Below are 25,064 nucleotides of genomic sequence, written 5' to 3' on the forward strand. Positions count from 1 at the left end.
TACCTGCTAGCTCACTTACCTTAATTCCAGGAAATGAGGCTAAGTGGCTGGTTTTTAGTGGCTTAACTGAGAACTGGGTCAAACCCCAGAGGATGTCCAGAACTGGATCACTGTAAGAGCTGCACATGTTATTATAGTGCTGCTCATTAGGTGTGAAGTTTTTACTATCCCAGTGTTATTCTCATTTGACTTTCAACAGTGCTTCAGTGTCTGGTTCACTTTATTGAGTGATTAAAGGTAACTTTTTCCCCTGAGGAACAGTACACTAAATCAATATGCAAGAGTGTTGCAAGCAGCTAGAAAGCACTGTAATTAACAAAGTTAGCTTAAAGTTCCCAAATCTAGCCAAGTGTGTGAGAAGAAAAATTAGTTATCAATATTATCCCTAGATTTAATTTTCTTTGAGTTGGATAAATAAGTATAGGTTCTTAAGCACTTAAGAAAATACCACAAACAAAGTGCTTTGTAGAAATCTGTCTGGAACTACTATTTTAATTTCAATATGGCAAAACACTACAGATATAGTATGATTTAAATTTGTATCCCTTTTAACAATAAAAGTTCCGAGTGCTTGATTAAAAAGCATGTGGAAAGATTTCTTCTAAGATCAGTGATGTAATCTGGAAGATTCTCACAGATGTAAATAGATTTCAGATTTGATGTTAATGTACCTAAAAAATGTACGCATTCCTAAACCTTACACAGCTGGAATATATCTGAGGCAAAACCGTTTTCCTTCACCTATGTAAAAAGCATGAAAAGCAAAGAACACAGTATATTTTCTGCTTAGTTATCTGTTGTAATACCAGCTGTAAAATTTGTATTCCAGGGCTCCATGTTAACTGTGACTTTTATTTTCCTCCTATTGAGTGAGCTCTGCTGACAGGATGATTTATTATTACAGTTGTCATTTAGGTTGTATCTTGACAGCTTCTTCAACACCTGTGAGATTATAGTGTTCTGTGTATGCTGTGAGATATATGTGCTTTTGAAGACCAGCATGAGCATAGGTATGTATTTGTATACGTGTAAACTTTTTTTCTACTTTTTGGATCTATTAGTTTCATTATATAAAGGAGAAGGGTTGATTGGTTATTTCTGAGTGCAGGATGTATTTTTGTTAATAACGAAGGAGATTTTTCATATTTAAAACCAAATTGAGAATGAATTCAACTGCTTTTCTTCTGTCTAATTCAATATCAAGAACGTTATCATTAAAGCCTCCTGAAAAGTTTTTATACCTTGTGCTCACAAATTATTGTGGTGATTGCAGAGCCAATTGCACTATATAATTGCCATTATCAGCTAATATCTACTCAGTGTATTCATGATAGTGTGTCAAATTTGCTATGAACTGTGGCCCAAATTTATAACAGTAGTCTAGGTTCTTCCTGAAATTAAGTTTCATGCCAGGACTGTACAGCAATGTCATAAGGTACAAGGAAATGTACCATGGGAAGAGAGAAGCTGGAGCTTATTGTACCCTAGTGATGATACCATTCTGGTGCCTGCCCTCCTCAACGAGCCTTGTGCTGCCTTTCTAGAGCTGATGTAGAATGGACCCCAGAATCAAGCTTAAGGTCAAGCTAGAAGTTTAATGGGTCTTGTTGGATGCAATGAAGAATCAAATCTAACTTCCATATACACAGATAAAAAGCAAATTAAAATTCAGATAGCATAGGTACATCAATACAAATCAGTATCAATATAAAAAGGCTAGTGGAAAACATTTGCAACTCTAGCAAATTAGCAGCTTGTCAGAGGCTGTAGTGCAATATTTTGTTTACTACCATGTAACTCAATTAACTTCTAGACATTTCAGTGTCCATTCATTGGGTAAATGCTCTTACAGCAAGACCACTAAATTAATGAAGTTGTATTCATAATCCATTCCCTGTGTACTGAATGAGAAATCAATATTAGCATAAAATAAAGCCATTTAAACAAGCAATATACCAGGAAGACTCCTGAAGAAGGATCTGAACATTCCTAATGCTCAAAAACATGATCAACCTAGGTATTGCCTCTCTGTCGTTAACCAATAGAATTACAAAACTTTTCCCACACAGCTGTGCATTTTGTATTACACTATTCAAGACATTTGTTCACAGAAATTTGATATTTGCATAAAACTTGCTAAGTATGGTTGTATAGGGAGAGATTTGATTTTCAGTTTACATGTAAGCAGATTTTTAATATCTAGTAGTCCTTACACATGTCAAAATCTTCTCTGTTTCACAGAAGTAATTGTGAAGCTTGTTTGCTTTAGGTAAAACTGCAAATTAATTGTCTTTATGGAAAGTACTTTAAGTATTTACTCAATATTATTTCTGCTGCAGTGGTGCATCATAGGAAGCTATTTGGATCCATAGAAATATCAGTGACATCTGCTAGTCTAAAGCCAATCCAGTTATCTTCCTTTCTATACCGCTAGCATGATCGTTGTTCTTCAGATGTTCTTAAAATGTGTTTTCATTCAGTAAATCTCATTCATTTTTTTAAGTTTTATTCTAAATAGGTTTAGGGTATATTTCCTGTTTGCCTGAAGCTGTACTCTATATTTTTGGTTGCTTTATTGCACCCAAATAAAATATGTCATCCCTCTAATAAAGACAGTAAAGTTCAGTTTCTAAGTCCCAAATTGAAGTGTTGGGATTTATCTAAATTCACCAAGACTGTGAAAAACTGATGTATGGAAGATATTCTTAAACGTACTTTGTTTTTATAATGAAGAAATTCATATTACTTTTATATGAGACACGTTGACGAGATTTATGGCAATGTGGTGAAGGAAAGAATGCCTGAGAATGGCTACATTTTTTTTTTTCCTAGGGATGAGCTTGAGAAAGTGGCACTTCTGATTTCCTCTGAGTTCTAACCATTAAAAATTGAAGGCTTTTTATAATTTAGCTCATGACTGAATGTGCTGTTTTTCCCTCCTGGGTTTTTTGTATGGTTCTTGGAGATGCTCCGATAAAGGCAGCAGTGCCCATAAAATGTGGTGATATAGATAGGACTGCTCTGCTTTTGTTTGTCTTTTTATAGTCAATCTCTGCATCATGCAGCTTCCAGTGCAATTAACCCAGGATTTAAGAATCATCTTGTTCATTTTACTACTTCTCACTTGGCTTGATGAAATTTGCTAGTAGCTTCCTATTATCTAAGTCATTTGTTCCTTTTCTTCATTTAGTAAATCCAGTGGCTATGTTTCATAGGTATTTACAGGTATGGCAGTAGTGGCACAGGAAAACTGCACTAGGACTCAATGCTGGTGTCTTACTTATTCCTTTTAATACGAAATCATAGCATATTACATTTCTCAGTAATTTATTACTATTGTTATTAGACAGCTTTTTGGCACCTGGTTGTCTCAGTCCAGTCTGTGTGGACAAGGGCCCACTTTCTTAATTTCTCTGTATTTTCTATACTCGATTACATGATGGCAAAATGGGTATAATGGGTCACAAAATCGCCCCAGAATAAATGACTGCACAACATACAAGGCAAAAGCAAATCCGGCCCTACCTCTTCTGTTAAGAGCTTATGTTGATTTATTATATCATTTATTCAGTATAATGACATAGTCACAGCCTAAACATTAAGGATTTCAGGGGCACTGAATTAAATCCCCCGTTTTCCTCTAGAAGAGGTATGTCCATGATAGATCATGCAAACAGTGAGGTAACCACAGTGGGGTTTTTTAATTAATGTGCATTATTGCTCTCTGTTCATCCTTAACTGTATACAACCTTAGCTGTGGCTGCATTTTTAGAAGAGAGGCTGGTTACACAAATAACCCAGTCTGCATTTGCAAACACGAATGATTGTTTGCCTAAGCATCCATGTATTCACAATTCAGAAGCATCAAAAATGATTTACATATCAATACTGTAAGAGTTTAAGTGAAACCATATATAATTGGTTTTAGCATATTGTGTTTTTCTTATGTCAAAATTATCTGAGGACACAAAGAAGCATCTTACTCCTTAGGAAACATTGGTATATTAAAATGTGTAGTACAGAAGCAGAAGCTAGTGCTAAAATGTCGTGTACTAATATATTGTGTATATTTTAACAGTTAATTTTTTAACTAATGTTTATGGAATTACATGTTTTTTAAAGTATTCCTCATACTCCAGTCAGTAATGCTTATTCCAGAGCTAGTAGAATATGTACGTTGTTTTAAAGGATTGCATAGTTTATCCTTCTATGTAGAAGTTTTGTGCTTGACTTGTCTTGTTGAGATTAAACACCTGCTAATTTGCAAGTACAAGTGTTTCTTCTCGTACTGGTTTTCAAAGAAAGTCCTGGTGGTTAAATGTACATATATACTTGAGTGAAGGGAGAAGCGGCAAACTGAAAAAATCTGATGAGACATGTTTTTTTTCAGAAGCGTTCTCTGAGACTGACAGTAATTTTAAGGCTTGCAATTTTTCATTCTTGTCTTCCACTTGCGGAAAGTGGGAAATGGTAACATTTACATGCACTAAGTGAGCTGGTATGTAGTGTTTTAAGTTTCAAATGCAGCTTGCATGGCAAATCAGAGAACTTGCACACTATTCTGATTCTAATGCCTTCAGCGTTTAAAGTATGCAGCGACTGATGATTATGAATTGCAAATAATTTCTACTTTTATACGAATATTTCTTTAAATTCGTTTTTAAAGGAGCCTTTGATTCAGGAAAGAATTCCCCCCAGCCTCACAAACTTTTCTCAGTTTCTGTGTGTTCAGAACTGTACCTCCCGATGCTCCTTCGGCAACTCTGCACCAGCCAGTAATGGGCTCTTTGAAACCATGTCTCTGCAGGGATGTCATCTCAGCCAAGCCTATTTAGTAGCAGTGCTGTTCCATGCACTGTTCTTGCCTTTGGTCCCTGTGTTCCCCCTGGAGTGTCATCTGGCTGTGTTGCCTCAGAATGGATTGTACAAAGCCAGGAACGGGCTACAAAGACTGCCTTTAACTAATTCTTCTACTCTGACTTTTTACAGAAATCTAAAGCAAACAAAAATCTCACTGTGGGCTTTATTTTGGTTTGTGCAATTGGATTGGTAAAAGCTCGGTCTTCCATGTTTTTTTTATGTCCATGCTGCCCTCAGAAGTATTTAGGAGGAACAAGGACTTACAGTGGCTGAAGATATGAGAACATAAATAGACCCCAGGAGGGCTTTTGCTCTCTTATCCTCTCTTCTCACAGATCAGCTTTCTCATCTTTTTCCTTGATTTAGATCTCATTTGCATAGCAGAAGATTTTCTCTCTCATTTTCAAATTCAGCAAAATTTGAGGATTTAAATGAGAAGTAATAAGGTGAGTAATGTAAACAAGTGAAGTGAATAAGAAGTGCTTGCAAATGGTGTCCACAAAGTAAAATTTCCCTTTCTTTTTCCTCTGTTGCTTGCAAGACCAAGACTGAATGACTGCAAATATTTTGTCTGCCTGGAGAAAGGATGGTGAATACTGGTCACAAACCTTCTGAAAAATTGCCATGCTTTTCAATTTTCACACAAAACACAGTATCAGTGACTATCGTACTAGAACAGATGGGTTTCACTTTGCTGGACCAGGATCAGAGCTTAAATCATCTTCTTTGCTCTACAGTGTTTTTTGTATTACACCACTGTACTTTTTCTAGCACTGTCAAGCTGCTCTAGTGAGGTATTTCTGTGTGCTTTACTGATTAAGCAAATTCTGATTTTCCAGAAGATACAGTAAGGTCTGAATATCTACTTCACGTGTGTCACATTACGCACCTATCACAAAAGTTTATTGACAGTCTGTATAGTTGGCTTCTTCACACATAATGTAAATAAAAATTCAATCCCATCTGCATTGTAAAGAGGTGAACACATTTTACAGAAATAATATTTATGTCAAAGTTCCCTATTTGGATTAGTGTACTGATATTTTCTCAAAGCATGTTTGTTTCTTATTTGGAGTTTGCAGACATCCTCAGGAATACACTTAGTTTCCATGCTATTTGCAGGAAACATCAACTATCGATAACAGCATCCTGGGTGCTTATATAGGCCCAGAAGTATTTACTGATTTAAAACAAAACAAAACACTTTCTTATTTTCTAGTCACCCTATCATCAAAGGAAGAAGCATCATTATCAGTAACATTTGTACTGTTTATGTAAGGCATCCTATTTAGGTGCTTGGAACCTCCCTGTTGTTGTTCTTCCATTGACTTTACTAGAGCATAGACTCTTCCAACTTTAGTCAGTGAAAACAATACAAAATTAAATATTCTTACCCCTAAATTTCTGTCAATTTACTGATCATACGTGGTAAACTACCCACAGAGAATGTAGTTTGAGAAACCACTGAAAATTGAATGGTTAACTGTTCTATTTTTCTAAATGAGCTTATTTTCAGAACTGTTTGGATAAGAAGAGAAAATTCACAAAAATTAAAGAGTAATAGCAGTGGTATAATGCATGCATTTCAGGTCAGAAAAGCCCATCTCTAAAGGAAAAAAACAGGAAATATATGTATGAGATAAAAAGTTAAACTTCTTTTGTGCTACCTTTTCTCCTCTGATAGGTGACAATTAATAATGTACAAAGAGAAAAGAGAGTTTGAAATCTTTGTTTTCCTCCTGGCTAATGTATTCTACAGGCTGATCTGAAAGGAATGAAAGAAAGAAACCAACGCTATGCTTTGAGGAGACATTAACAGAAAAATTTATAGCTCTATTATACCAGTGGTGTATTCAGACAAGTAATGCAAACGCCTATCTTTTATGTGCTGCACTGTTTGTTAGTGAATATGGTGTAAATATTTCGACAGTGAGTATAAAGGGCTTTTACAGTATTTGATATCTTGTATATAGAATGAACTGTAAAGGAGACAATTAAGGGGTATATTCTGCAGAGTGCATAGGGAATTAACTGTAAGCCACACTGGCAACAATGGATCTAGCGCATCTGATTTTCTATAAAACTGAAGAAAAATACCCATTATAACTGCTTTACTCATTTAGATAGGATTTTTCAAAGATTCCTGGGGTAGCAAGGCACCCATTTCCTTCAGAATTTCAGTAGGTTTTTAACTGCTTTGAGGCACCTCAGCCTTAGGGAAGTAAGAAAGCTCCTGAGGTCTGACTTTTCTTTAGTCTAAGAACTGCTTTATCCTGACAAAACAGAGAGATAAATCCATATTATTAAAAAAAAAAAAAAAAAAAAGAAAAACCCAACAAACCAGGCCTATATATTTTTACATATGATATTTTTCCTTGGTGAATTGCTTCTGTGTATAGAGGCTCAAGATAGTCCTATGTACCACATAAGTCTTCAAATAGAGCTTGTTTAGGGCAAGGTGCATTGTCAGTATGTCTCATCCTTGCCTGAAGGGATCTCTTGCCATCAGAAAAATGTTATTCCTCTGCATCTTGGTTTTCTATACATGTCTGTACGTAGCCCAAAGCATACTTTCCACACTGAGCAAGGCCCACTGGGGAGGTAGCTGAGATTCACTGATGTGTTGTTTCCCAAGTCTGTGTATATCTTAAATGTACCAGGATGATTACAAAGGAAGGGAATGGTGAAAAATGGGTAATGGACTCTTGCTCACCTTTCAACAGCACAGATTTATCTCTATCTTAGGTATGCTACTGCATGCATTGCTCCTGAGCTTGCGCAGAAGCAAAGGTGGTGAATGTGGAACAAAGAGAGGATTCTCCAGAGGCTCCCTATCCACTGTCACTTTTCTTTGCCTGTGTAGCTCAGAGAGGGGGCCGGCCCTGTACTGACCCCTGAGTACTCAGATAATCCGTCTGTGATGTGGCCAGGGTATTTCAAATGTGCATTTTACCTGTTGATTTCTAAATACATCCCAGCTTTGCCTCCTATTGCCATTCTATGGGGACAGGAAGGTTTTAGTTTGTTTATTCATACTTTAGGTTTTGCTTTTTGTGACCCATTGCACATCTATTCTCTATTATAAGCATAGAGGCCTATAGCCCCTTACTCAGTACCATCTATGGATACTGTGCTATTTACTAGGATTTAAATCGGGTTATCAACAGGCAGCACAGCATGGAATATCTGTGTTCTCACAAGCTGTTAAGTAGGAAAAGCATTTCACAGAAACTCAGCACCCCTTGGTTCTTGGGCTCTTGCCATGACACTTGTGGCCAGTTTTTTTTAAAAAAAAAAAAAAAAACAACAGGCATTGTGCTGTTTTGTTTTTTTTTTTTTTTTTTTTGGGTTCTTTTGTTTCTTTTTTGAAAAAACCTGGCCATTTATTTTGATGCCTAAATGGGAAGAGAACTCTTTTGAAGATCTAGTCCCATGTGAGTTTATCCTGCATTAACAGCAGATGGTGAATAGCTTCAACAGCTTTATTTCTATTACCAGCTGTCTTTGATTTACTCCCTTGCTTTGCTTTTCAGTCTTTATTGCTTCTATTCTGAAATAGCAGAGGCAGAACTATTGTTATCTCTCAGCCATAGCTTTTCTCACACAATACTGTTGATCTCTCTTTCACTATTTGGTTTTTTTTTTGCACGATCAAAAAAAATATTGTAACTAAAACGAAGAAGGAGTGGATGAAAGCTTTTTAGTTGACTGACACACTAAGATCCTATTGCTGCAGATATTTGTGCATGTATTTAATTGTTCATGCTACTCCTGCTGAAAATGCTGGAGAAATTACAAGGTATGACCTAGATATGTACATTATCCTTCGGCTATTTCAGTTGCAGATCAGTCCATAAACCACCATAACTGATAACAGTGTTCTTTAAATTATACGTGACATCAGTAGTCTCAAGGATAAGACAAAGTATTCAGTCTGGACATCATAGTTTGGTAGATTAATTGCGTCCCTCCCAATGAACGACCATAAGTATGTTCAGTCAGCTTAAGAGTCCACATATAGACTTGCACCTGTGGGAGAGAATTGAAAAAGTCAACCTGAGGAAACTATTGCTTTGAGTGATGTAGAGACTGCTTTTCCTTGAGAGCATAAACTATAGCTGCTCTAGTTCTTGCACTGCAGGGAAGCAATCACTTCATCTTCCCTGCTTTTATGCTTTTGATCTTTTAGAGTGGTTGAAAGAGCTGGATTTTTCACCTTCTCCTAGACCAGAGCTGGTGGCTAGCGTCTTGCATTTGAACATTTGTTTCAATACTTTACTGTCCCACCTTTTTATGGGATCTAAAAAAAGGCCAGATTTATTCTAAACCTTAGTTCCCCACCTTCAGTTTTCATCTTAGCTTGTGTTTGTTCCTCCTGTATATCTTCCTTTGCTGTGGGCTCTGAAATCTATGACCCCCTCCATTAGGTTCATTGACTAGTGTCCTTATAAGCTGTTCTTGCACTTCCTGACAGGGGTTTATGCTAACGCTGCCATGCTAACGCGGGCTATCAGCTCTTCCTAAACCGTACTGGCTGCAGTTGGATTAATCCCTTCTGAATTTCTGTTCACTGTTCTGATTACTTATATTCAAAACTGATTGCCTTTATTTATATTTTGGCCCCAAGTAAGTTGGGTTTTTACTTCCAGCTACACGATTTTTATTGTTATAATGATGTAGGCAGAAAAACCTATGACGTATTTTCCCCTCCTCACACCAGAACTTTTCTCGTTTGATTAAAAATACCCAAGACCCTAAAATCTGTTCTATACAAATTTATTTTCAGGCTTCTATAGCAGTTTTTTTCTGAAATTTGTTTCAGCTTTTTTGCAAGGTGAGGTGTAATCCAACTTTTGACTCTCAAATTAAATCTCAGAGAGAGGAAATTTATTTGGAAGTTTTTGGAAAATTCACTTATTTCCCTTTGGGAAACATTTTATTCCAAATGGTATAGTAGTGCATCCATCTAGCTCGGTTTTTCAGTTTAAAAAAATGGAAAGGATTGGCTGATGCTTAGCTAACTGATCCTTCTAACCCTCATCCTTTGCCATTTTATCACTGTCTTTCAAATTACTGTTTAGATCTGCCTGTATAATTGGACCAATACAGTCCTTTATGTTATTTGGGAGTTATCTGCTAATTCTTTATAATTACTTGTGTTTACTCATTTATTTATTGCTTACACTTGCTCTAGATGTAATGTGTCTGTATGACCTTTATCATGTGAATTATTTATGTAATGATTGCCAGGAATATTTGTATAGGCTTTGATCTAATCCCATTGAAAACAAGTGTGATACTGGTATTGGCTTCTCTGTGTTTTGGATCCTGCTCCTAATTTTGATTGGTGACCTAAATCACACACTTCCCTCTTTAGATGTCTTAAGTTGTATAAACAGGATGAGTCTCTTTCCTCTTCATTGATTACCTGTGAATATTCATAATTGTTCAGCAAATTAATTTTGCATGAAATAGAAGGCTTTTCATAATGGTCATGAAAGCACTTTTGGCATGAATGCTCTCATTAATATTTATTCATGCCAGTATTTGTGACGCTTTTGCTCTGTGAGTAAAACCTCATGCACTGGAGTGTTTGAGATTAAGCTAATAAAAAAAATATGAAAAGAGAAAATATCAACTAAGCAAATAACTTCTATTGCAGAAGGGTAAATGAACGCTTCTGGTCTGTGTTTGTACCTGCTGTCCCTCTAATCTTAGTTCACATCTTGGCATATATAAATGCACATATGCATATTAAAAATATATTGATCATTAAAAGCCAAATTATCCTTATATATTGATATTGTTTTTACATGTGGTACATTAGACCACTGGTAAATTTCAACAATGGTCATGATGTAACTTTATCTGTATAATCAAAAAAATAGTTTTAGACTTCCAGTATATAGTCTTGCCTTTTTGGCAAAGTTTATCAGCTCTTCTACTTTGTATTTATGCTTGTTATGGCATTCTCTTAGCAAATATTTATGTATTTCATCTCCTGAGTTTCACTCAAGGATGTCAGTAGGATAATGCTGAGAGAAGAGTGGGAAGCTGAAGTGACATTGCATAATATTTCAGAATAGCATTTTCTGCTATTGAGGCTGCTGTAAACTTGGAAGGCAGCATCAGGATTTCTTAGCTGTGCCCACTCAATTCATAGTGGACTCCAGTTCCCAAGGGAGTTTAATATACTCTAAATATTAGGATGTTCTTTTTCCTTTTTGGAAGACTAGTGGCAGTAAAAAGGACATAGTTGCAACAAAAATGTTAAGACTTGCCTATCATCTACAAATTGTCATTACAGGCACTGTATTTAAAAATAAAGCTGTTAATGAGGAACACGTCAGTCAATGATGTATGTCCTATGATTTGAAATATCTGTCTTCCAAAATGTTGTCCTCTTCCTAAGAATCCCAAATGTTAATATTTATGAGCATTGCAAAACTAGAATATTTACAGTGGATGGGTAGATGCATATAATGATAGATGCATGCAGTGAATTTGGGAAACAGGGGAGCTAAAACTCAAGCCAGCTGATACGGTTTCCGTGCTTTCAAGGGGAGTTAGTTACACCTTTGATCCTCTCCCAGTCAAAACCCTGCTGCTCTTTTACATTTTGTTATAGACAACAGCAGTTTGTATGCTCAGAGAAATTATTTGGCATGACAGGTAAAAGATGTGAGTTTCAGTGGGGTAGCTAAATGCTGTCCAAATACACTCTTGTGTATTTAACTGCATAACAAGATAAAATGATGATTCTGATGATAGATTAATTGTGGATATTTATTTAAATGACTGATTTGCAAAGTTGTGCTTATCTGAGAGGATCACTGGACACAGTGTTGCTTTACACAAAGTGAAAATGTTACTTTTTTTTTTTCCTTAAGAGATTAGTAAGAATTAGAGAGAGGGGACAAAATTAGCTTTCAAAGCACCAGTGGTTTCTTTTCCAGATAATATTTCCAATTAATAACTAGCACAAATAAGATCATAGGTGATTCTAAACCTTTTACCAGAGCTTTGGGAAACCAAAGTTTCTTGCATTCAGTTCAAACAATTTTAATTGTACAAGTAGGGGTTTCACAGATGTCTATTTCTCTACAGCCATCTCAGGAATGAGCAGTGCCATTCTTTCTAGTTGTCTTGAGAACAGTGTAATGTTTTTTAAAGGGTGGAGGGAGACTTTCATTGCTGCAATCACCACCCACTGAAGACATGAACCAGAGAAAAATAAAATGGCTGGGAGGCAGAGAGAGGGAGGAGGTGGTGGGGAGAGATGGTTTTTCATGAGCTGTTAACAGAATCAGGAGAGGAAAAGGTAAGAAAGCAGCCGACTGATAATTTATTATACCATCTTTAGCAGAAATGAGAATTAAAACAAAAAAATAACGTGGCCATGAGCAATGTAGCATTTCTCACCTACTCAATGATATAAAGTGTCCAGAACAAAAATCAGGTTTGGCAAAGAAGATAACGTCATGTGGAAGCCTGCAGTGTTTTAGCTTTCCTGGTGGGAGTTGACAGCAGGTGAACAGATTGTTTAGCATTAAACTAATTGATGCTAAATGAATTTCATATTGTATGCTTGATACTGATGGTCATTCAAACCCTAGAAATATCCAAATAATAATGTTCACCATAAAATACAAACCCTTTATTTTTACAACTCTTCTTTTTTTTTACAAACCCTGTATTTTTATAGGTGCTAAATTGTGGAGACCACCACATTCTGTAGGGGGGCTGTATAACAGTTCTGACACTGCTTAGAGAAGGGGTAGTTGTAACAGCACCCAGTTCCTACGCCAAGTGTTATCAGCATGGTTTCAATCTAGAATTACAGTATAAATATTGATTATTGGAGTTAGAGAAGTATTTGCTGGTGATAGAACTGTTTACCCTTTCCTGTATATTGAATGCTCTGAGCTTGTTAGTGTGGCTCATCTACATGTATTTCTAGCAGAGTCTTCTCAAGGAAGTAGGTATCATAATCACTACTAAAATGTTTCATTGTATATTTAAATTAGTGCAATTTGAGAGAAGACCAGATTAACAACTGAATCAATTTTTGTGTAATTCTTGGCACGTGGCTCCTGGTATTGGGGTCTAGTGATGCAGCTTCACATAATATGCTCTATCATATGGATTCATATTAGTACTATCTTTTCATCTGAACACAGCTCAAGAATTTTTAACAATTCATCTTGGAATACTGCCAACAAAAATGTACTTAGTTTTGCAAAGTGCAGCAATTGACACTGTTGGCCGAGCAGTTGCATGATGTTTCTAAACAAATGCATGTGTTTGCACATTTACTGCCTGTTTTGCATCTCTGGTGCAAAGATGATGTAATATCTTCCAGAAGAGAGAACTGTATGTCATTCAGCAGAGTATATATGTGTTTGTTTCTTAGTACTTCAGTAGGGACCTCAGAGCACCACTGAGAGTGAGCCCTTGTCATGTTCATCTTTGCACCAAGTAAAACTGTAAAAGAAATTAATTGTCTCAAAATAGACGAAACCTGAAAGAAAGAAGTAGATGCCTTTTGCTTTTTCCTAACATCACATAGTGCTTGCTTTTAGGACCCAGACCTCCTCAGTCCCTTCCTATGTCTCCCAGAAGCATAATTTGTCTTGTGGGTTTAAGTAGAGCATCCCAAACTTTGGTCTTTCAGGTAGGCCCATCTTTGTACAAATTGGTAATCCCTAGGATATGGTTATTATTACACTAAAACAATGTGGCTTTTCAGTATTTAGACTCCATGGAACTGTCACTGGGACATGTGTAGGATTCTACGATGACAAGCAGTTCCATTAAATATTACTTGTATTGTTTTGAGAAAGTTTAGCTTCACAGAGAATAACTTTGGAACATGTACACATATTATTTATTGACATTTGTGCAATGTTCACATTCAGGATGGCCTAATTCAACATCTGTTTCTTATTGAAGTGAGCATCTGATATTTCACAGATAATGACGAGACATGAGCTTACTGTCCTCTAGGCCTACCAGACAAATTGGAACGAGGCTGTCTAGGTGGATGGTAAGACCTGTTTCAGTGCTGGCTGCAATTCTGATCACACTTTTTACATGGGCTGTGATCAGAATAGGGTTTATCTGTTATACCCTGTTCACAAACAGAAATACCAGCAACTTCAGTGTTGTGTCCTAGGATCAGAAAGAAAGAGAGATGAAAATTTTTCCAAAACAGAATAGTAAAATTTGAAAGCTCTCAAAAGCTCTACCCCTGTTAAACTTTTTCCCTTGCTCACTCTGAAAATCTGAATTTATGATCCTTCTTTTGGCCTGTCAAATATGTCTGTCATATGGCAAAGGAATGAATTTACCTATAAAGCAACTGCTTGGTGACCAGGATATGGGGAGAGAGTTTGTTCCCTGATTGAGTTTCTCTGGAGTTTGTCTAGAGAGATAAGTTGGCTCACAGAGAATGACCACAGGATGACTGTTACGTACTGCAAGAAGCCCCAAGTAATTTTGTCTTCTCTTTTTCCTGATGCAAGGTTGCATAACTCATTATTCTTCATTGTGGTTTGTAAAGACGAGCTCACTTCTGGTCAACAAACACAATATTCAGTCTTTTATTTGTGTTGGCACTGTGTTTAGCTCGTGGCTACAGTTTTTAACTAGAGGAGACTACTACTCTGATATTACGACGGAAAGGTCCCAGAAGGAAAGGACTATGTTTCTTGTTTTCCTCTGTGACGATGTTCCCTAAAAATGCAAGCCTGTGAGTAAGTAATTGTCGCAGATGAAGGTATCTCACACGGTTATGATTTAATAGCAATTTAAGATCTATTAATGGTGTGTGGTAGATCAGAGGTTAAATTTTAGCAGCACTTAATGTTTGATCGATTCAACGATTAACAAAGTGATTTGGTAAAGTATGTTATGATTAAAATAGTGACTTGATTACAGATTTGAGAATGACAAGAGTCACACTAACTTACCACAAGGCATTCTGAATCAAGTATATATATATATGTAAAACATAAGACAGACAGACACAAACAGCACAGAAATATTTGGATATCCAGTGAAATATATAAACATTCACACTCGTAAAGGTAAATGTGCAGTTAAACACATAGATAAAGAGGTGGATGGAAGAGTTTGGAACTAATATTCGTATTTCATCAATATTTCTAAACGGGCAGTAATTGAGAGTTGAAAAGAAGTCTGACTTTACCCTGGCCTTCTGTCGGCTTTGCAGGCTGATGATATTCAAACTTTGAGAAGTCTGAGCCCAAGAGGCATTCCAGCTCTGGGGAGATGCTGGTCACAGCCTGCTGTGATCCAGAAGAATTCAAAGGGTCTCACTATGGGAATCACTATGTATAGGGTCTGAGATAATTGACTATTGTCAGGTAATTTTCCATTTCAGCTAAATTCAGATGAGGAAATACTCTGGTACTTTCCAGCAGTTGCACAGGCACAGAACTCTCTAGATTTTGAAGTTCTGGTATCACCCCCTTTGGGCCACGACCCAGGTGCAGAAGTACTAGGCTGTCAGGAGGTGATTGATTGTCAGTATTGCTCCCAACCAAGAGGGGAAGCAGGAGCCATCTACGTTAAGGGGGGTGCCTTAATGCTCTGGTCCACTGCCTTTTGCAATTCATCTCAGGTTGGTATGTGTACCAGGAGTGGGGAATCACACCACACACCGAGCAGCCCAGGAGAGGGGGGAGGGTTGCACCACCATAGTAATCTAACATACCCTTCTCTCTTAGCGGCTCTCTTAGTTGCTCAATTTGATTTCTTTGTGGTCCAATTTATCTATATGCATCTATGGATGTGTGTAAGCCGGAAAATGCTTTTTCTCCTGGTGCTTGCTTTATGTGCCTTCTTTAGGACCCATGTATTGCAAATTCAGATTGCAGTGCCAAACCATGCTAGTCTGCTAAATAACCCCTTGGACAGAATTTTCTTGTCTGATAGGCCAGTTGTGTTTATATACCTCCTTTGAAAAAGCAGTAAGGATGAGAAAAAGCAATTCTCAATCTGATAATTAAAAAGCATATCCCACCAGACTCCATCAAAACTCTTACAGCTATCCTTCAGAAGAAAATAGTGTAAACATTGTATCCATAGCTCTAACTCGTCCTATAAACATTTCAATCTTGAGAAGTTACACCATTTGAATTTCACTTCTGCTCTTTATTTGTTGCAATTGATTTACTCTGACAGACCTGTTATCTGCATAACCAAAGTTTTGGGGTTTTTTCTTGCCAGGTATTATCAGCCGTCAGGAGGCAGAAGAATTGTTGATGAATAAATCTGAAGGAACATTCCTGGTGCGAGTCAGTGAGAAAATCTGGGGCTATGCGTTGTCTTATCGCCAGCAAAGTGGGTTCAAACACTTCCTGGTTGATGCTTCAGGAGATTTCTACAGCTTCTTGGGAGTAGATCCAAACCGACATGCAACACTGACAGATCTTATTGATTTTCACAAGGTAACACTTGCTAGGTAGAGATCAATAGCTGAGTGGAATAGATTAATAATTTAAAGAGAACCATGTAATTCGAAACCACACTGGAAAGTAGTAGTAAACATAGTGGGGAAAAGAATATACATATTTATTCTGCAGTAAGCCTAGCGGTAACATTTATAGTTTGTGTCTTTTGTTGCAGTGAATCAGAAGGCTCTTCCTCTCTTTCAAAAGCTTCAGCATATATTTTTGTCCCCTTTGAAGCAGATTCTTATGTAATGCATGCTCTTATGGGCTAAAAATGGACTAATAAGGGCTGACAGAGCTAACACTTTTTGAGCCTCTTTGCAGTTCAAAATTGGATTGGAAATACCATAGAAAAGACTTTCAATGAAATTTCAGCATTTGTCAACTTTTGTGAGGGCTGTCATGTCCAAAAGCAAAGGAGTGGGGCCCTACAGTCAAGAAGGGAACATGGAAGGGTTCTCCTTTAGGGATGTGCTAAGGGTCATTCCTTATTATCTAAAACAGTCATACAAGAGTAATTTACTACTCATCGTTGATTTTAGGTGTGTTTGAATTACTTTGTCTCTAACTTATGTTTCTTGTTGCCAAGCTGTGACTAAACATTAGCACTGTTTCTGATATTGTAGCTTGTTTTCAGCATCTTGCATCTCTCCTTATCTTCATCGGTTTTAATTCTGATTTTTTATTAGCCACCCTTAGAATTTCTCTTCATCTTCATCTTCTCAATGGCCACCTTGGAAGCCAACCACTCCCACCCCCTTCTTCTTCTATCCCAGTTTTTATTGCTGAGCATGACATTATATGGTGCGAAATATCCTTTTGGCCAGTTTGGGCCAACAAACTGGTCTGTGTCCCCTCCCAACTACTCATTTATTCTCAACCTACTCACTGCCAGCAAGACCTGAGTGGGAAAAGGGAAAGCCTTGATGCTGTGCAAGCATTGATCAGCAGCAGCCAAGACGTTAGTGTGTTATCAACACTGTTTTAGCCACAAATTCAAAACACACCACCATACAGACTGCTGTGAAGAAAGTTAAGTCCATCCCAGCCAGACCCAGTACAACTGGAAAGAGTCTAACCAAGGCCTTGCCAGGGAAAGGAAAGCACACACACAACACCCCAAGTGCAGATTATCAGGCACTGGATGTAGGAGCTCTGGATGAAGTAGCCCTGTGCTTCTGGAGAGGGGTGATGGTGACAACCAGTTCCAACCATCTCTGCCCCAGCTATGTTCCTATATTTTCATCACAGCTCACCCTAGGTAATCACTCTACTAGAAACACATCTGTTTACATACAGCAATAGGGCACTTGTCAGAACCAAAATGGCTTTTAGTTCCTGATGTTTAAGGGGGAAAAAAAAAAGTTTTCTTAGATGTCCCCTGATAATAGTTAATAGCTTCCCCTGTAGTAAGCTTATCAGAGAAACTGAGTCACCTTTAATGTCACCACACAATTCTCTTTTAACTGTCTAGCTTAATAGCTGGTCCAAACACTGGTCTCTCTGGCAATCACTTCAGAAGGCAACTTATCCTGTCTTTCACATGGTTTTCTTAGAAGATTTTCTGCTTGTCCTTTCTGGTGAAGTGCATTGTCAAGTGTCCCAAAACCTCCTGGTAGCCAGCTATGCAATCTTATTTAAACAAATGTGCTGCAGGCACACTTTCTCTTGCAGCTATTGCTATATTGTTTGGAAAACTTGCTGCTTCCTCAGGACTATTTTTGGCAAGACTATACTTCCCCACCCCAGAATTTGCATGGACTTCTCCTTGAGGGTCCTGTTCACTTTCAATCAAAGCAAGCAGGGCTGGCATAACTACATTTTAGTTGCTTATACTTATTCATCTAAAACTGCTTAATTTTCATTTAAAAAAATTAAAAATATGTCACTCAAGCAACTCAGCTGACGGATACAAGGGAGTGGTAGCCATTAGCTGGAAGAACAAACTTCTTACAGAAGAGGGTGTGAGTGTGCGTTTTCTCTTATTACTATTTGCATTTAAATACTATGTGGAAAGCAGCAATAACATATCCAAGATCATTGCTAAATCTTTGTATTTACTTCCTCATAACCTTCTCAAATGCATTTAATTTGAGTAGTAACTTTCTGAACTTATTCTCAGTCTGATACAGTGATTGGGATGGAACCACAACTGGGAGCCTGCATGTGTTCTGAGGAAATCAGGCACCAAATTTCCATTGAATTTCAATAGAAACTAACTAAGTTTTGAAAAGGTTGGACCCATATAGAGATCCTTAAAATGGATCTAAAATTTCAGATGAAGGATTGCTATTTTAGTCAATATAATTCTGGATTCTGGCTCATTTTGGTGCACCTATAAATCTCAAACTTCTACAGAAATAAAAATAAACTATCATTACTCTAGCAATAAGTGCAAACCCCAAGTTCTCTACTTTTCTAGTAAGTTTTTTTGTATTCATCTTGGCAATCAATTACTGGAATGACAGACTTGGCGTTTGGTTATTTAATTAGTGAGAATAAGTGCTATTTTGTAAAGACTGTCTTTAAGCTAGCAAGGTTAATATCTTTCACCTCTCTGTATCAGTCAGCTGTTACTGTTGTGTTTGAGCGCTCAACATTGAGCTCTTGCTCAGTCTGCCTGGGGAAGATTCTTTCATCCCAATGACTGTGGAAGCATCATAGTAGGACTGGCGTCTATTGGTTAAATTAACCCTAGAGAACATCCTTTATAGGCTGTATTTGTAGCTGTTTTTCTTAAGCAGCATAGCAACTTACAGGTAGCACAAATCTTAGCCTTTTTTGTACACCGTTTGATTTCACTATTTGATACTAGCTCAAATTACTAGTGTCATAAGTACGAGATAAACAAAGCATGAAGAATAAGAATAGTTGATAGGGTCCCTTTGTGGGTCTGTACTTATTTTATCAAGCTTTTATTCATAATTGGTTATCAATTACAGTGGATTTATGGTCTTTATTGCTAGCAGTCACTTTTCTTAGGAGACAGGGAAAGGCTTATACCTTCGATATTTTAATTGGTTTTATCTTTCTAGGAAGAAACCATCACATCCTCAGGTGGGGAGCTACTACTGGAGCCATGTGGACAGCAGAAGAATCCACCAGACTACAGTCCTTTATTTGAATAACTGATCCAGGACTAAGAGGAATGCATTCTGGATAGCTGTAGTAATAGATAGCTACAAACGTAAACACTGAAAAGTAGTTACCAAACTTCCAAAGCCACTGGTCTTGTGGCCAAAAAGATCCTCATTAGAAGGCCCAAAACATTTCTGTTTTGCATCTGAATTATCATCATTATGCACATTGCTAATGTTTTAAAGGTGAGAAATTACTGGCAAATTACAAATGAGGACTATTTCCAGAAATTTTTCAAGGGCTTGTGGCCAATTGCACTGAATGCTAAGTTCCTATCTTAAGTTTTTGAATGTCCAAGATTGAAAATGCAAAATGCAGCAAAAAGTATGGGTGGGAACTATTCATGGAGTATTGTATGAAGTACCAATATTGGTGATCAGATTCTTTTTTCCAAAGCAAGGTTTGTTGGTTTCTGTTGACAATCTCATTACTCAGTGGTGCACATTTGTTACCGAGAGAAGCAGTCTTAAAACGTCCTTTTGCAGACTGTGATTACTTAAATGGTTAGGTGTAGCTGGAAACTTGCCATTGTGCTTTTGAATTCAGGCCTACAAAGTTCACCACAGCAGAGGCAGAATAAGGTCACTCACATTTTATTTACAATTTCATGCAGTCCAACAGCCTTGGAAAGAATTTTACTCCTGTACACAAAGTAGTCAGTTTATTCTAAACTAGTTATTGTAATGAAACCAGTTTGATTTGCAGCAACAATTCGTCTCATGTGCCTTGTCATGTTTTCTGCTTTTTGATGCGCGAGATAAATGCTAGAGTTTCCTGGCTTTACTCTGCTGTGGGACCAGGTATTTTCTTTGGCTGAGCTATGAGTGAAGATGGGGGTGGTATATTAATCCATTTAAAAGGTAAGAATAATTACATTCTCATCATGCTACGTCATGTTTAAAAAAAGATGCACACAATGTGTTCTCAATCCATTTGTTAGACATACTAAACCTAATGAAAATAGATCTGTAGCCTAGATCTATGGAGCAGTTGCTTAATGTTTGGACTATTTAAAAGAAAAAAAAAAAAAAAAAAAAAAAAAAGAAAGAAGAAAACCCTCATCACAGTAGCTAATTTGCCCTCCTGAAATTTGTGTCTTAGCAGTCCTTGCACTCTGGGCTGTCACGCAGTATAGCTGTAGTCCTGCATTGTTTCACTGGTAAACTAGATACAACCGAGGCAGCCAATTCAGGAAATGGAGTAAAAGAGTTGCAGAACTGTTACTGTTGCGTTCCTGTGCTCCTTGCTCTATTCCCATGAATGGCCAGATACAAAATGCTGGGAATAGAAGTACTCTTCTCAGCTCCAAACATTAATTTCACAGGGCAATATTTCAAATAACAGGGTTGTGACAGTTTTGTATGCAACTGATTTGTTTCAAGAGTGAAGTGAGGGAAATAGTTGTGTACCTATTGGTTAGTCTCATAGTCATGCTTTTAATAAGCAGTTTCTCAGTACTTAGTACTTTTTCATATGCGATGTGTATTTTAAGATGTAAATTGAACCAATCCACATGTGGTACTGTACCTCAATGTTTGTTTATTTTTTTCCTGGAAATCTCTGAACGCATAGGAAAGTCACAGTGAGTGTATTTCTATATGCTACTGTCTTGGGCAGTCTCTGAATTCACATGTATTTCAGTGAAGACTTCCCTCCTGAATCCCATGTAAATCCATCTCACCTAAAATAGTCATTTCTTAAGACTCACTGTTACCTTCTATACTTTGTCTGGCCTAGATGGTAAGCTCATCTAGGAAAAGAATAATAAATACCTGTAGTAATAATAGAAAAAATTCTTCATAATTAATTCTACAGTTAGCCCATATTACAATACAGATTTTTGCAGACATACTTCATTGTTGTTCAGGAAAATGTTCTTTGGTTAACATTGCTTTTTGTGTGATGTAATCCATCAACGTTTGTGACCCATGAAAAGAAAATTCTAATGAACTTCCCACAGAGACTTACCTCGACAATTTTTGTACTAATCACTTGGGACACTGGCTCAGAAGGTTTTAAATAGTTACTGTTAGCACCTCAGGACAGGGCAAATAAGCAACGCTTATTAGCTGGAGCAGCTGCTGTTAGTGCACAGTGCTCAGGTGAGGTGGCAGCTGGGCTTTTCACAACAAGTAGTCTTACAGAGGTAGGACATTCTTTAGCTATGTGCCTGATACCCTGAGAAAAAAAAAGTGACTTGGCAGCCAGATAAAGGGTCAAGATACCCAGTCAGTCTCAAAATGTTGTTAAAGCGTGGTCCTTTGCAGGTTACCGGGGGCTGGATTCTCGGAATGGAATACAGCTCTGCAATTCTGAACGTAGTAACACTTACGTAGGCCTCTAGTAGGATCTATAGTCTCCGTTAAATGAGAAGCCTGGTATGTATGATCCGGGATCAGAATACACCTGGTACAGGTATATGCAGACATTGAATCCAGTTACCAGAATTTGGAGCTTAGCACAAAGTAATTAATTCACTGTGCTTCAAATATGGACTCTCTAAAATAATAACAGAGTAAGTTGCTTTTTTCCAAAAGAACATTCACTAGGTGCAATCGACCTCCTCCAAAGAGCCCCAGTATCTACCAGCTGCTTCCTCTGAAAAACAAGCTCTACACTTGGTCTCCCTCTACACAGGCATCTCAGGTACCACCCCAGCCTCAGGTTATTCATAGGTGCACTTCTTCCACCACAGAACAACTGGACCCCTACTTTAAAGAACAGAAAGGGACTTTTTAAAGTTAAAAAATGTAGGTATCCGTAGACGTACTTCTGAGGCCAGAGAGCAGCAGCTGGCTGCACAGGACTGAGGGTCTAAAGGTGCTATGGAGTAATGAAGGTGGTATTTAGACACCTAGACATCTCTGCAGGCTATCGTTTTGCCTTTATGAACTGTAAAAAAAAAAAAAAGGGGGGGGGGAGCAAAATGCTGCCTTTGACAAAGGTTCTAGGCATACTAGAAAAGAACAAATATCTTTTCCAAAGGTTTTGGAAGATTACTCAACCCAATGTATGCAATTTTGGGAATGTTTATAGACAGAATTTTGAAGAACTTGTTCCATAAGAAATTCAGAGACTTATAACAATAAAGCTATTTATTTCTAGTGATGCACTTCCCAACAACTGTTTGCATTTTGTTTAGCTGATAAGAAGGCTTGGAAATATTAGCTCTTTAGCTTATGTGTCCTTGTGATGCAATTAACATCAGAACAGCATCATCATTTTCACTTCAGAGCACATTTCCTACTTTTAATTTTCTAAGTTTTTATGTCTGAATTCCATCCATTTCTCATTTTGTGTTTTACCTAGCTTTAAAATAAATCCCTTGTAAGTTCCCCTGCAAATGAAATTACTTGGAAAACTGCAATTTCATCTGAGAGCTTTATTATGCTAATAAATGTCAGAATTCTCAAGTAAAGGAATTGCTTTTTTTTCCATAGCCTCACAGAAATAATGAAAAATAGCTGGCCAATTCATATAGTTACCAGGGAAGAAAAACGCAACAGTATGTAACCAGCAGCAGCAATAAAATACAGTGCAACTAAACTGAAGACAGATTTTGAAGGAAACAAAAGGAGATCATAGCAAGCAGAAATTAAGAAGAACAGAAGCTTTCCTTGGCAGAGATGTGCAGCTGCTGCCAGTACACTTGAGGGCTGTGGGCGAAGTGCAGGCTTGGAGATGTTTCCTAAGCTAATAAATGCTTCTTGTTGCCTTCCAGAAAATAAATGGACTATGAAAAGGTAACCAGTTAGTAGAAAGAATAGAAGGGAAAGCAGCAAAGGTTGGAAAATTAAGAAAATAGGAAGGGGGGAAATGTGCTTATCCCATTGTTTTGAAAGCATTTTTGATTTTTTGATTTTTGCTACTCTGGGAGGAAGACTGGGCACTGCTGCCTCCCTTTCACCCTGCAAATTTCCAAGATTTCAGCTTTAAGCTAGATCTAGCTTGGAGCTAGATTTCACACTCTTAGTCTGTAAGAGCTGGGCAGGTCCATACTGCAGCCTTGAATGCTGCATCTGCTTCATGCCGTCTGCCTCTACCTTTAGGGCTGTCTGAAGCTGTTCATCACTGTATACAAAAATCTTTTTAGTGCTGCAGTTTCATTGTCTGGAATGTCTAGCTTTATTCTATTACACAGTGACCTTCACGTGTTGCTTTCTGATCTGTTTTTCTAGAGGCAGCTATTGTTGAGTCGTAAGATGTGCGTGTTATGGATTTTCATTATAAGATTTCCTGTCAATATTTCTTGTCAATGAGCCCACTGGGAATACACTGAGACACCTATTATGGTAATTGTTTCTTAAGGAAAAATGCTAGAGCAATAAGGAAAACTTTTAAACTTTGAAATGAATTGAACTTTTCTTCATATCTGTTTCACAGCAATAAAATATGGCACACAAGATCCCAAGCTTGTTTGCATGTATCTTTGAAAAAGCAGGTCTTGAGGATTTATTCTTGCTTCTTGCTGGATCCACAGATGCATCCATTCTTTCTAATTTTGCTTTAATCTGTTACTGTACATAGACATCTCCAATTTAGTACTGCTCTCTTTTCTAAAAGAGAACAGAAACCAAGCAAAGAAATTGACAGCAGTCATGAATGAGATTTTCAAGGCTACTCAAAGAATGTAGATGCCAGTCTATTACCACTTATAATTACTGTAATGAAATAATTCTGTAGTATGAGTATTTACATATTAGTTTTATAAAAGAATAATCTAAGGCAACTCTTAAGTACTAAATCCCTATTGTGCTGAACAAGTACTGAGCAAAAGAAGATCCTGCTTCAAGAAAGAGATACCTAAAAAATTTTAGTTAGACCAGAGATTATTTTCAGATTTACCGAGTAGAAACTTTTTCCAAAGACCAAATTCAGAATGAGAATTTCCGCTAGATTTCAATGCTTGGAATCAAATTAGTAAAACCTAGTTCTTTGCTGAGATGAGCCAAGATTAGTATCCTGACAATTCAGTTTTGTATGAACTAGGGATCCACTTCTGCTCATTCTTCCCCCAAGTCCCCACAGAGCTGAATATAGAGCATTAATGGAGTTACACCACATTTCACTGCAGTCTGAATTCTTGTCTTTACATAATGTCACAACACAAACCTGGTCTCGGGTGAAATGTGGTAGCTCACAGTGGGAGACATTTTCCTCTTCCTTTCTATGAATAATTTTTTTTTGCATAATTTACAGGTTGTTTATCTTTCAATGACTGTGGAGGACTGACCTTTTTTTTTCTGTTTTATTATGCCTTTGCTTTAAGATTCCTTTTTCCCTTCCCAAGAGGATAGGGTTAGTGGCCTCTGTGAAGTAGTGTGTCCCTGGCTGGGATATCAATTGCAGAATGAGGTGTTTGCACTTGCCCAGATGTTTGTTTTGTGTTTCCTGAGATGAATCTTCTGGATACGTACTGTCTGATGATAATGATGCGTAATTGATTTTTATAGCTAATTTCTTGCCATGCAAGTGCTGTGTGAAACCTTATCTTCAAATATTTGTTTACTGCTAGTGATTAGTCCTGTAGCTTGTATATTTACATTATGACCCATAGCTAATGCAAATTTTCTACTAGGCTGGAGCCTT

At 37.3% G+C, this 25,064-nt stretch overlaps 1 protein-coding gene across 1 annotated transcript in view; it reads left to right on the forward strand.

Annotated features, from left to right (window-relative positions):
• The window catches only part of SH2D4B (SH2 domain containing 4B), a 67,998-nt gene extending 44,762 nt beyond the window's left edge, over positions 1 to 23,236 (forward strand). The window contains exons 7-8 of the mRNA XM_009966016.3: positions 16,114 to 16,334; positions 19,373 to 23,236. Coding sequence (XP_009964318.3) covers positions 16,114 to 16,334; positions 19,373 to 19,465 — 314 coding nt within the window. The 3' untranslated portion in view covers positions 19,466 to 23,236. The remainder of the gene's footprint in view (positions 1 to 16,113; positions 16,335 to 19,372) is intronic.
• The last annotated feature ends 1,828 nt before the right edge of the window (positions 23,237 to 25,064 follow it).

This window comes from Tyto alba, unplaced genomic scaffold (assembly GCF_018691265.1).
Source record: "Tyto alba isolate M040663 unplaced genomic scaffold, T.alba_DEE_v4.0 Super-Scaffold_1, whole genome shotgun sequence".
In the NCBI taxonomy this organism is placed as follows: domain Eukaryota; kingdom Metazoa; phylum Chordata; class Aves; order Strigiformes; family Tytonidae; genus Tyto; species Tyto alba.